Source organism: Silurus aristotelis, assembly GCF_946808225.1.
Source record: "Silurus aristotelis genome assembly, chromosome: 22".
Classification (NCBI taxonomy): Eukaryota; Metazoa; Chordata; class Actinopteri; order Siluriformes; family Siluridae; genus Silurus; species Silurus aristotelis.
The window spans coordinates 8,060,868-8,074,983 of NC_139595.1; the positions used below are offsets into that span (position 1 = coordinate 8,060,868).

The 14,116-nt window shown below is 39.5% G+C and overlaps 1 protein-coding gene across 1 annotated transcript; it reads left to right on the forward strand.

The window, feature by feature from the left end:
- The first annotated feature begins 1,198 nt into the window (after positions 1-1,198).
- LOC310717596 (macrophage mannose receptor 1-like) lies at positions 1,199-10,596 on the forward strand. Its single transcript, XM_083525865.1, has 6 exons — positions 1,199-1,279; positions 1,377-1,730; positions 3,470-3,796; positions 9,579-9,920; positions 9,998-10,331; positions 10,431-10,596. Exons 1-6 carry the CDS (start codon positions 1,240-1,242, stop codon positions 10,498-10,500), a joined length of 1,467 nt encoding a protein of 488 aa, XP_083381991.1. The 5' UTR covers positions 1,199-1,239; the 3' UTR covers positions 10,501-10,596.
- The last annotated feature ends 3,520 nt before the right edge of the window (positions 10,597-14,116 follow it).

Here is a 14,116-nt window from a genome sequence, read left to right on the forward strand (position 1 = left end):
TCAACAGAAGGCATCACGTTCTTCAAAATGACCTGGTATTTCTGGGAATCCTTTCTGCCTGGTACAAAATCAGGATTGCCAGTTCCTGCCGCAGAAAAACAGCCCCACATCATTATTGACCCATCTCCGTGCTTGACCATGGGGATGGTATTCTTCTGGTCATAAGCCTGAGATTTTGCACTCCAGACATACCGCGCTGGTCCATATGTCCAAAAAGTTCCAGTTTGTTTTCATCAGTCCATAGAACTGTCTCCCAGAACTCTGTAGTTTTATCCAAATTCCTCCTGGCATATTCTAGTCAACTCCTGATGTTCCTTGAGGTCAAGAGTGGAGTGCGTCTTCGGGTCCAGCCACGAAGTCCTTGATTATTCAGTGCACGTCTTATAGTTGCCACTTAAGCACTTGTACCAGCCTTTATTATGTCATCCTGTAGCTGTCCTGACTAAGTTGCTAAGGGCCCTTGATGAAATTGTGAGCTTTCTTTCATGGCCAGGCAGGTTTGCAGCTGTTTCATAAGTTTTAAAATTCCTTATAATGCTCCCAATGGTGTCTCTTGGAATGTTAAATCTTTTGGAAATCTTCTTATACCCAAGGCCCTTCAGATGTAATGAAATAATCTCAGCTTTTGTGGAAGCTCGTTTGTCGCTCCCATGCTTGCATCTCACCTTGAACACCTTCATGGTCCGGGTTTATATATGCATCACAGCTGAAGCAAATTAAGGATCGTTATAGAGTTCCCAAAGGCTTAATGATGTTTCAGCTCCACTTCAGGCCATAAAAACTGTCTTTAAAAACAACAATTTTATATAGGGGTTGAATAATTGTGACATGGCGATCTTAACAAAATATACTGTTACACACAAATACTACATCATACATTTTCTGTGTTGATTTTATGTATCACTAAACTCATTAAGAAGCCATCCAAAGCAGAATCCTGCATTTTGAAAAGATTTTTATTTACAAATCCTTAAAACTATTTAGGGGTTGAATATTTCTGATTGCAAGTGTACCTGTGAACAGTGAAATGAACATCCTTGACCAGTAAAGTGTGAAGTTGCCAGAAAAGGTGACATGTCTTTGCCCTCCTTACAAAAAAGTACGTTCCACCTTCCCTAATATTTCCTTAGATTTGCATAGCACTGGGTTTTGGTGGTAAGTTAGAAATTTTTTTCGATTTATGGGACTAGCAGCTCAGAATTCATTCATTGGGACTAGCAGCTCAGAATAAGAAGGAAAATGGTACAGGCTGCATCTTTTTGTCTGCTACTGCTATCAGGTTAGAAATTACATTTTTGACTATGCTGGAGTTTTAACTATTTTTTACCTGTAAATGTGGTCTCTTCATTTTATAGTAAGTATTTTGTCATTTGTAGGAGCCTTTGATATCTCTTCTTCTTTGACTTACTACTATGTGAGCGCATCTATGACCTGGCAAGAAGCTCAGACCTACTGTAGATCAAATCATATTGACCTGGCTACAGTGAAGCGCATGGCAGATGTAAATTTATTGAATAAAAGTTTCCAATCAATGATTCCTGGAAATGGTTCTATGTGGATTGGACTTAAAAGGAGCTGGTCCTGGTCTACAGGAGAATCTCTCAATTACACTCTCTGGACCACAGGCCGACCAAATGCAAGCAATTCAGAAGCAGCATGTGGACTGTTCGATTCTAAGGGATGGAGTGACTACTACTGTTCAAACAAATTTGGCTTCTACTGCTTCGATGGTAATCGGATTTATCTAAAAAATATATATTTTATGCTTCTGATTGACATAAACATACCAGAACACCAGATGAAACAACCAAAAAAAAATAATTGGATGAATGGTTTAAGAACAGTTATGTGCGATATGTTTTATATATAATATAAATATATTGTTTTATTATATTATTATTATTATTATTATTTATTATAATAATTATTATTATTTATTACATATTATATTAACTGGGAAGCTTGGTTAAATGTAAATAAAACAGAATGCAATGATTTACAAATCTCATAACTCATCTCATATTTTTTTCACAATAAAACAATAAAAAACATGCCAATTGTTTAAACCTTTAACTTTAACCTTTAAAAACCATAAATAAATTGTGTGTGTGTGTATATATATATATATATATATATATATATATATATATATATATATATATATATATATATATATATATATATACACACACACACACAATTTATTTATATAAATATATATATAAAACAATATTATGGTTTTATTTTAGTAACTCTCACTTTAGCTTTTTGTTGCCCCATCCCCAAGTTTTTTAAAGCATCTTACAGCCAGGCAATTGTTTAAACCTTTAAAAATTTTAAGGAAAAATATAAGGTATTGAAATGGATGGCTGTAAGATGCTTTAAAAAACTTGGGAATGGGGCAAAAAAAAGCTAGACAAGTGAGAGTTACTAAGATAAAACCATAGATGTTTTTATATATATATATATATATATATATATATATATATATATATATATATATATATATATATATATATATATATATATATATATATATATATATATATAAACTAAAGTTTGGACACACCTTCTCATTCAAAGAGTTTTCTTTATTTTCATGACTATGAAAATTGTAGATTCACACTGAAGGCATCAAAACTATGAATGAACACATGTGGAATTATATATGGAATTATATACATAACAAAAAAGTGTGAAACAACTGAACAATGTCATATTGTAGGTTCTTCAAAGTAGCCACCTTTTGCTTTGATTACTGCTTTGCACACTCTTGGCATTCTCTTGATGAGCTTCAAGAGGTAGTCACCTGAAATGGTCTTCCAACAGTCTTGAAGGAGTTCCCCGAGAGATGCTTGGCACTTGTTGGCCCTTTTGCCTTCACTCTGCGGTCCAGCTCACCCCTAAACCATCTCGATTGGGTTCAGGCCCGGGGACTGTGGAGGCCAGGTCATCTGGTGCAGCACCCCATCATTCTCCTTCTTGGTCAAATAGCCTTTGATGCCTTCAGTGTGACTCTACAATTTTCATATTCATGAAAATAAAGAGAACTCTTTGAATGAGAAGGTGTGTCCAAACTTTTGGTCTGTACTATATATATATAAAATATTTAAAAAAATATGGGGTTAAGATATTTAGCCTGCAGAACAGAAGTGACAAATAGAATTGCTAAGACTAAGGGATGAATAAATGAGGATTCCATTTTTTTTTAATGCAACAAGTCATCTTTATGATACTATTATCAAAGTATTAATTTATTTCCTGATGCAAAGTATTACTATTTATGTTTGTACATAAGGGGGTTAAAATTATTATTTCAGTGAAATTATAATGAAATCTTTCAAAGCAAAACATTACAGTTTAAGAAAAAATATTGCATACTGGGTTTTATACATTTAAAAGCATATAAAGAGTTTTTGCTGTCTGCCAAACATATGCTTAAATATTATTTTATAATTGCCTCCTCCAGAAGACTCTTCTAATGCTAGCAAAACGTACACATTAATCACAGTAACGAAGACTTGGGGAGATGCCCAGACTTACTGCAAACAATACCACACAGATCTAGCCGTCATCGACAACAATGAAGACAGTGCAGCTTTTCCTGTTAATGCAGCATATGTATGGATTGGTCTGATCTCCTCATACTGGTCTGATGGAGGGTTTTCAAGCTTCCGGTACTGGGCACAGGGGAATTCCGAGTCATCTCTTGATGATACCTGTACTGCTATGGATAAGCATGGGGAATGGATCAGTAAACAATGCAACCTGAAAATGTCATTCATTTGCTATGGAGGTGAGAGTTAAAAATGTATTTTATCACACTGCTTTAGTACACCCCTCTCATTGAAAACTATATGCAATTAAATGTAATTACACTAAGGTTGTTGTCAATAATTTTTTAACCCCCCAAAAAAATATTAATCATGAACTTACTGTATTTCCAGATGTATGCAGGCACCTGGCCAATAACTCCCATATGTGCATCCTATTATAGATTTCACATCCCTTTTATATATATAACCTCCAAATTGCTGTTTTCATTATTTATTTGGAGTGTGGCTGTGGAAAGTTATCTATATTTTATATATATATACACACAGTACAGACCAAAAGTTTGGACACACCTTCTCATTCAAAGAGTTCTCTTTATTTTTATGACTATGAAAATTGTAGAGTCACACTGAAGGCATCAACACTATGAATTAACACATGTGGAATTATATACATAACAAAAAAGTGTGAAACAACTGAAAATATGTCATATTGTAGGTTCTTCAAAGTAGTCACCTTTTGCTTAGATTACTGCTTTGCACACTCTTGGCATTCTCTTGATGCCTACTTTGAAGAACCTACAATATGACATATTTTCAGTTCACTTTTTTTGTTATGTATATAATTCCACATGTGTTAATTCATAGTTTTGATGCCTTCAGTGTGTCATGAAAATAAAAAAACTCTTTAAATAAGAAGGTGTGTCCAAACTTTTGGACTGTACTGTATATATAATATACATAAACTTTTGGTCTGTACTGTGTGTGTATGTGTGTATGTATGTGTATATATATATATATATATATATATATATATATATATATATATATATATATATATATATATATATATATATAAAACGCAGCCATTATGGATGCACAAGGCAGTGCACTCTTAGTGCCGGTCCCAAGCCCGGGTAAATGGGGAGGGTTGCGTTAGGAAGGGCATCCAAAAAAGATGCATTGTCTATACTGATGCCTTTCTATCAGAACTGGCATTAACTTCTTTAGAAACTTGAGCATCAGTAGCTCATCTGTTGGATCGGACAACAGGAGTCAGCCTTCGCTCCCTACATGCTGGTTCAAAACTATTCCACACTTGGACCACTTTTGATAGATACTGATCACCACAGACCAGGAACACCCCACAAGAGCTGCAGTTTTGGAGATGCTCTGACCCATTCTTCTAGCTATCACAATTTGGTTAAAATCGCTCAAATCCTTACTTTTGCCAATTTTTATTGCTTCTCACACGTCAACTCTGACGAAAAACTGTTCACTCATTGCATAATATATTCGACCCACTAACAGGTGCCATGATGAAGAGATAATCAGTGCTATTCACTTCACCTGTCCCTAGGCATAATGTTATGCCTTATCAGTGCATATACTGTGTATATATATATATATATATATATATATATATATATATATATATATATATATATATATATATATATATGCATATGCCATGACGCGGTGTACTTGGTCTGCAACAGTTTTAAATTAGGTGGTCCTTGTCACTGTAACATCAACATAATTTATGTTGCTGAAAATCACTACTGCAATTAGGGAATACTTAAAGGGGTGTATTTAATCTGCAAAAATGTGTAGGTAGGTGTTATGGGTCAGCATAAAATACACATGAATGCCAAGACCCAAGTTTCCAAGCAAAACATTGCTCAGAAAATCACACTGCCTCTGCCAGCTTGCCATAGTGCATTCTGTTGCAAACTCTTTACCAATTAAGTAATGCACACAAATCTATTTATCCACACAGTGTAAGAGAAACTTGGTTCATCAGACCATGCCACCTTCTTCCATTGATTTATAGTCCAGTTCTGTAGTGTTTTTTATTTTTGTCTGTGGACGAAGTCAGCATGGGCACGCAAAGAGTCAGTGGCTCCATGTCGTTGTGCAGCAAGCTGTGATGCACTGTGTTCTCACACCTTTCCATCATATATATATCATTAATTGTTACAGTAATTTGTTCTAATGTTGTACATCCATGTGCTCTGACTACAAACTATTCTTCCCTGCCCATGCACATTAGTGAGTCTTAAGTGTGTGTGATTTTTACTGGCTGTGCACTTTCTTGTACAACTTCTGGTACTAACCACTCCTTAACAGATACACTCCATAAGAATGTCTCTAGGTTACGACCGCAACCCGAGTTCCCCGAGGGAACGAGACGCTGCGTCGTAACACTATGGGAACCCCCTGCGTGACTGCGCTCTGAACTATGTGTGTGATCTGACCAATAGGCGTAGGGACGTGACGTCATTGGCGGGCGACGTTGCATAAACAGGAAGCTACAAATGGCTGCGAGATGGACAAAACGCTAGCTCCTGCGAGAAAAGGTAAGCGCCGCAGGGACGCAGGGAGTGTTCCCATAGCGTTACGACACAGCGTCTCGTTCCCTCGGGGAACTAGGGTTATGGTTTAAAACGAGTGTCCAATCATGCCACACTAACCAGACCCTGCCTAGAGAGTGAGGGCCTCGGCACCTGCACGTAATACAGAGGTCATAGAACCTGACAAAGGTCAGCGGGGTGGACCAACCCACAGCGTCACAGATGTCTTGGAGTGACACTTCAGCAGACCAGGCCGTAGAGGCCGCCACACTCCGGGTGGAGTGAGCTCGGACCCCGAGCGGTGCGGGGTGTGAGCCGACACAATTGCATCCACTACCCATCTGCTCAAAGTCTGCTTATTGGCCAGGTAACCTTTCCTGTTAGGGGCGTAGCAGACAAGCTCCGACTTCCTCCACGGACTCGTCTGCTCGCACTGGACACAGTTGGTTCTGTCGCTCCTGTTCGGGGGCTGTGAATGGAGGAGGGCAAAGTGCTTGTAACACGACAGGTTGTGAGGGAGCCGAAGGCACCTTATGTATGTACCCAGGTTTCGCATAGAGAAACACTCTGGCCATGCCAGGGGCAAACTCCAGGCGAGACGGGGCCACGGACAGAGCCTGCAGATCCCTGATACTCTTCAGGAAGGAAATCGCCAAGAGGAAGGTGGTCTTAATAGACAGAAACCTAAGGGCCACCTCGGCCAATGGCTCCAAGGGGGGTTCTGATAGAGCTGCCAGCACAACTGCCAGATCCCAGACAGGCACTCTGGGTCGCGTCCCGGGCCTCAGCCTTCGGGTGCCGCGAAGGAAATGTGTCACCAGTGGGTGCCTACCCAGCAACTTCCCCGCAGGTGGGGTGATGTATGCCGCGATGGCGGACAAGTAAACCTTCAGGTTTGAAGGGGTTGACCCTGCGGCAAACTGTTCCTGTAAGAATTCCAGAACTGAACTGAACTGAACGTGCAGTTAACTAGTTCCAGGCCATGGTGCTCGCACCACGATGTGAACAGTCACCATTGTGCGGTGTACGACCTCCTCATGGAGGGAGCTCTGGAGTGGAGAAGGGTCTCTACTACCTCGGTAGAGAGACCAGCCGCTATGAACTGTGCCCCCTCAGGGGCCACAGCCTCCCGGCCTTTCCCACGGAGAGCCCTCGAGTAGGGACACCAGATACGTAAACCATGGTTTGCCCGGCCATCGAGGTGCCACCAGGAGGAGACGGACTCCATCCCGGCGAACTCTCTCCAAAACTCCAGGGAACAGTGCTATCAGGGGAAAGGCGTACTGGCGTAGCCTTGGCCATGGCTGTCCCATTGCATCCAGACTTAACGGGGCTGGGTGAGCGAGAGAAAACCAGAGGGGACAGTGCGAGGTCTCCTGGCTCGCAAAAAGATCCACCTGGGCTCTGTAAAACCTCTGCCATATGAGCTCCACCACAGCCCGTTTGTTGGAGGCGAGGGTGACCCTCAGGTCATCCTGCTACTTTTTGGGCCTTAGGCCCCGCCCACAGAGAGCGGGTGACGTGACGCCGCTCTGTTTCTGGGCTTCGCACTGCCCAGAAGGACCGGGCTGGGGCTGTCGCCAACCAGCCCCATAAGATCAGCGAGGGAGGTACTGCTGAAACGCAGCCAACTGCTTTATAGACTCCTGGAACTTGTTTATGACCGCTGTCACAGCGTCGCCAGTCCAGGAGGAGCCATCTGTGCGTTCAAAAGCACCAGGGCCACCATGGACCGACCAATGGTCTGCGCCGTGTGCTTCGTGGCCTGAAGGGTTCAGTTAGCAGCGCGACGCAACTCCTTAATATCAGCGCCCCCTGGAGCTAAGTCCCTCATCCAAATCACAGAGCAGGTCAGCCTGGTATGCCTGCAACACACCCATGGTGTGGAGACAACCCGCAGCCTGGCGTGCTGCCGTGTAAGCCTTCCCCACTAAGGCCAATGTAGCACGTAGCGGCTTAGTAGAGAAAACCAGAGCCTTCAGTGATGATACTACGCTAGGGGAGAGATAGCTGGCTAGCGTCTCTTCCATACGCGGCATCACCCCGTAGCCACACGCTTTAGCCCCAACCATGTTCATGTAGAGCGAGGAGTGATGAGAAGAAGTACTCGTGGAGTACGGGGTTTCCCAGGATCTGGACACCTCTGTGTGGCCCCGGCGCCGAGGAAGTGACACAGGACACAGAAAACGCTCATCCAGCTTATTGGGTGCCCGTTGTTTCTGCTGCTCCACCGGCCAAGCTAGATCCAGCTTAGCTATGGCTCGTGTCACGACCTCGAGGAGCTCCTCAAACAGCACAGGCTGTGAGGAGTCCACAGGTTTGCTAGCAACAATCAGCTCTCCCTTCTCGAAAGGAAGAGACATGCAATGCGGCGCTGCTCGCACCGGGAGAAGAAGCAGCCATCGGGCCTGCTTCTCTGAGAGAGTAGGAGCTCGATTCAGCAGACGAGGCTGGAGAGGACACATCCGACTCCAACCCTGCTGCTATATCGGCCTGCAAGCCCCACGAGCGCCGCTTTGCCTCAGCAAGAGCGGGACCCGGAGCCACGAGTGAGAGAGCTCTTCTCGAATAGTGCTCTCCGGGAGTGAAGCGTGCACATAGCCATGCGGCTACAATGCGAGCAATCGACTCCCTCGAGAGCCGATTGTGCATGCTCAACTCCTAAGCCAACAACACACCGATCAACCCTTTCTGGTAATAAAACGCAGACACAGATGAACACACTTACGGTAATTCTGTCTGCCAGCCATCACTCGATCAGAAAAACACAGCGAAACTTACCTGAATAAGAAGAAGCTAGCGTCTTGTCAATCTCGCAGCCATTTGTAGCTTCCTGTTTACGCGACGTCGCCTGCCGATGACGACACGTCCCTACACCTATTGGTCAGATTACACACGTGGTTCAGAGCGCGGTCACACAGGGGCGTTCCCATAGCATTACAACGCAGCTCGTTGTTACAACTGTTGTTTTGAAGATGGTATGATTCAGTCATCCATCTATCACAATTTAGCCCTGGTCAAAGCTGTAAATATCCTCATGCTTGTCCATTTTCCTGCTTTCAGCATGAGAAATTGAGAACTGACTGTTCACATGCTGCTAATATACTTCACCCGGTGACAGGTTCATTATAATGAGATATTTGATGTTATTCAATGTATTCAGCATGTCATTCAATGTGTTAGATAATGTAATTACTTAACATATTAAGCTATTTTGTTTTATAGTTAATTTTTGGCTATGTATTTCAAGATACTTATGCAATTAGCAAAATTGTTTTTAGCCAATTAGTTTTAATTCTATTTACATTATTTATCAGACAGAAAATCTTTTGCTAAAATTTTCCAATGGGAACATGTAGAGGGTGCAAAATAATGTTTTTTGTAATGCTTTTGCTCTTTGCATATGAAATTGCAGTGGCCATAGCTTTTGATTGCACTTTTTTCAATACAGGACCCCGGCCTGGCTCTTACCATTACCACTATGTGCCATACCCAAAGACTTGGCTCAAAGCTCAGACATACTGCAGATTAGTATACACTGATCTGGCTACCATCGATAGCTCTGATGATGTGAATAGTCTTATGAATATGGTTGATCTTGGCTACAGTGGTTCTTTATGGTTCGGACTAAACAGAGCAAAAACACAGTGGGGATGGTCTCGAGGGGACCAATCTGTTTTCACCAATTGGGATGTAGGAAGGCCAAATGGTTCTGGACAATGTGTAGTTAGTATCAACAATGTCTGGAGAGATTATGATTGCACAGCACCTTTGTATTTTGTGTGCTACTCTGGTAAGTCAACAAATCATTTATGTACATATATTTGGTTCAAAAGAATACTGTTAAAGCTTATTAATGTTATGTTACAGAGGGAACTGGATACATTATGGTTGAGTCGAACAAAACATGGCATGATGCTCAGAGTTACTGCCGAAGCAGCTACACTGACTTGGCAACAATTCGCTCTCTGTGGGAACAGAGGCAGTTGTTGCAGCTTGTTGGTAGAGGCGTATTTGTCTGGGTTGGCTTATATCAAGACACCTGGGGGTGGTCTGACCATTCAAGCTTCTTTTTCAGAAACTGGGCATTTGGACAACCAAGTTCCATGTCTGATAATTGTACTGCTCTGATGACAAGTGATTTTGGAAAATGGACTGTTCAGAATTGTGATACAGCACTTCCTTTTATCTGCTATGGAGGCGAGTCTCAATAGTCACATTGAATATGCAACATTAAATAAAGCACAAATTTGAACTTAGTCTCTTTGTAACTGACGAATTTTACTTTGTAACTTTACAGCAGAAAGCAAGGTGAAGAAAAAAATAACAATAAGGATCAAAATATTTTACAGTGGAACAGCAAATATAAATGATCAGTCAATGCAGACACTGATCTTAAAGGAAGTAAGTCTATGTGTGGAGCACTATGGTACAAGTACAAAAATGTTACAGAAATGTTATTCAATACAATCAGGGACAGAAGATTCTGATCATTTTATTAAAATCTATTTCTATTACTTTAACAAAGAATTGCTTTTCTAAGATCTGGTTCTTTAGAGTAAAACCATAAATATGTACAAGAGAAACCTGTATGTTGGCCCTGAAAATGACCAAAGTATGCCAAGTGTAACAGTGGCATGCTTCTTTGTAAAGTAATGCAAAACTATTTCAACTTTAGTCCCTTGTATGGTCCAACAGACAATTAGCAAACCAATAATGTTTTAAAGTTATCCAAACTGTTCATATTATAATGTTTGATTTCTGATCTACTTCTGTTCTATTTGTTGCAGATTGGAAAACAAAAGACGAGCATGACTGCTTATAATAAACTGAGCTGGAACATAAGGAGTGATGGAAATGTATTTGTGAAGCAAAAATCCAGTGATTCATTCTGATAGGTTATTATGCTTCAAATAGAATCAATTTGAATCCCATAATCATTACACAGTAAAGAATACTTTAGTATATTAGTGTATTGTAAGCACTTTGTGTTTAATTAATCATCTATATATATATATATATATATATATATATATATATATATATATATATATATATATATATATATATATATATATATATATAAAGCTCAAATACCACTGACTGACTCACTCACTCATCACAAAATCTCAAAAACCACTGAACGGATTGCAATGAAATTTGGAACATACCTTCCTCTTGGGTCTTAGGTGCTCACTAAGAAAGGGTTTTGAAAAATTCGCCCTGGATCGTGGCTAACTCGCGAAAAACCCGATTTCTCACGCATTGTACATTCTTCGAAATAACAGTACGGATCCTAATTAAACTTAGTACATTGTTTCTTATTAGATGTTAGATGCACAATAAAAATTATATATACAGTAGTTTGCCTTGTATCGGTACTACAAAGGGGTAGTACGTTATTTGTTGACGTAACGTTCTGATCTCTGATCATCCAGTCCTGCTCAGTGCTTACTGCTTATTGCCATATTGCTTAGCTTTCTGCCGTCCGTAGCGAAGCACGTGTACTTTCAGCTAGTCTATATATATAAAGCTCAAATACCACTGACTGACTCACTCACTCATCACGAAATTTTAAAAACCACTGAACGGATTGCAATGAAATTTGGAACATACCTTCCTCTTGGGTCTTAGGTGCTCACTAAGAAAGGGTTTTAAAAAATTCGCCCGGGATCGCGGCTAACTCGCGATATATATAAAGCTCAAATACCACTGACTGACTCATTCACTCATCACGAAATCTCAAAAACCACTGCACGGATTGCAATGAAATTTGGAACATACCTTCCCCCTGGGTCTTAGGTGCTCACTAAGAAAGGGTTTTGAAAAATTCGCCCTGGATCGCGGCTAACTTGCGAAAAACGCGATTTCTCACGCATTGTAAACTCTTCGAAATAACAGTACGGATCCTCATGAAACTTACTACATTGTTTCTTATTACATGTTAGATGCAAGATAAAAATTATTTTCAAAGTACTTTGCCCTGTATCGGTACTACAAAGGGGTAGTACGTTATTTGTTGACGTTAAGTTCTGATCTCTGATCATCCAGTCCTGCTCAGTGCTTACTGCTTATTGCCATATTGCTTAGCGTTCTGCCTTCCGTAGCGAAGCACGTGTACTTTCAGCTAGTATTGTATAATCATGCTGCACTAAAGGCTTTACTATAATTTAGGCCAGAAAATAGACTTTGTGTAAATAGAATTATATTATAGAATATAAATAAAACGAAATAGAATTGTGTGTAGGACACAAAATTATGATGATGATAAATATTTTGAATATATATTTAATAAACTTGCTCTTTTATCTTGACAAATAAAGTAGATTTATTGAATACAAATTACACTACAGTTGGGTCAAATTATATTTTACATGAAATCTACCTCTTGATGATTTTTTTGTTCTTAGTCTCATTCCTGAATTAGCATGTACTGCACTCCCAGACACCATAATACTATAACTAATATGGCCACATGCTAAAAATCTTTAAAAGGCAGTATCATTAAAAAGAAATTTAAAACTATCATTCAACCTCAATTAAAAATTCTGGAAATCCTGCATTCTGATAGCGGATCATGATGCCTGCTAATTAAAATGTAAAAATTTATTTATTTATTTATTTATTTATTTATTTATTTATTTATTTATTTATTTTTTAGCACAACTGGTCAAGAGTGAAGGATTTTTATAGTGAAGAGTGACAAACAAGAAATTGACAGAATATCTTGATTGTTCATTCTGCTAAATAAGCCTGTTTATAAGAAAGGTCCAAAAAACTGGTCTTGTGTGCTATTCTATTGAGCATTGTAGCCTGTTTAGAGGGGTTAAAAATAAAGACCACTTTTCTTGCTGTACTGTGTGTAACAGCAATGTTTTTGTTGCTTGTATTGAATAAATAATTACAAGTGTTTTTTCTTAGATCATAGCAAATGTTATTTAAAGTAGCTGGCTAGATGCAAATGACCTATTTTACTGATGTCCTTTGAACTCCCTGAACTCCCTGAACTGAACTCCCTGTAGACTTGCTTTAAAGTTTTAAAAAGTGTTCAGTACTTGAATATTTTAGTATTAAAAAAATAAAATAAAATAAATATATATATATATATATATATATATATATATATATATATATATATATATATACATACATACATACATACATACATACACAGTTCCAGACAAAAGTCTTGCCGCTTGTGTACAAATTGACCTGAAGTGCGCTGAAATATATTTCTAATCAAGATTTTTTTTTACAAGAAATGGCTCATTTTAATCCCAACAGCTTTTGTAATAATTTTTCAGTGCAAAACGAAACTGTCAAAAAGTATTCTAATATTCACAGCTTGGTAAAGCCCAGTTAGTCAATTTTTGCAAAGTGGTGTCGTCTTGTCATATGAGCTTCACCTGTGACTACCTTCCCAGCCTTATGACACCAGCTTAACTCAGGGTGTCTTTTGTGTGTGTGTGTGCATCCCTTTGTGTATAGGATTTAAGTTTGCTGTGTTTTCTTTTGTAGTTATGAGTGAAGGGTTATGTTTTAAGTTGTGTATTATTTGGATTGTGGTTATTGCCTTTTAAGTGTTTAATGTAAGAGGGATGTCCCACTATGCCTAAAGGTTTGCGGCACGCAACGAAAGCAATTATCATAGCGAGAGAGTTGAGCTGGCTGTTAACCTCTTTGAGAGCTGGGACTAATTCTGGATGAGCTACTGATATCAATTATTTAATGTTTAGGTGTTTATGTATATTATTCTGTTCTATTTTGCAATACATTTTTGTACCTTAGCTATCTGAAGGGTTTCGTTTTTTGGGCCCGTTCTCTAAACAGGTTTCTTCTCCTTCGAATTCGTTTTGAAGGGGTGGCGTAGTTGCTACATAGGGAAAGCCAATGTCCAAAGAAAGCTAATTGTAAAGTAAAATCCATTAGCACATTGCAGTTGAGATTCAGAGATCTCTGCCTTTTGATGAAGCTGAAGTGTGAAATTGT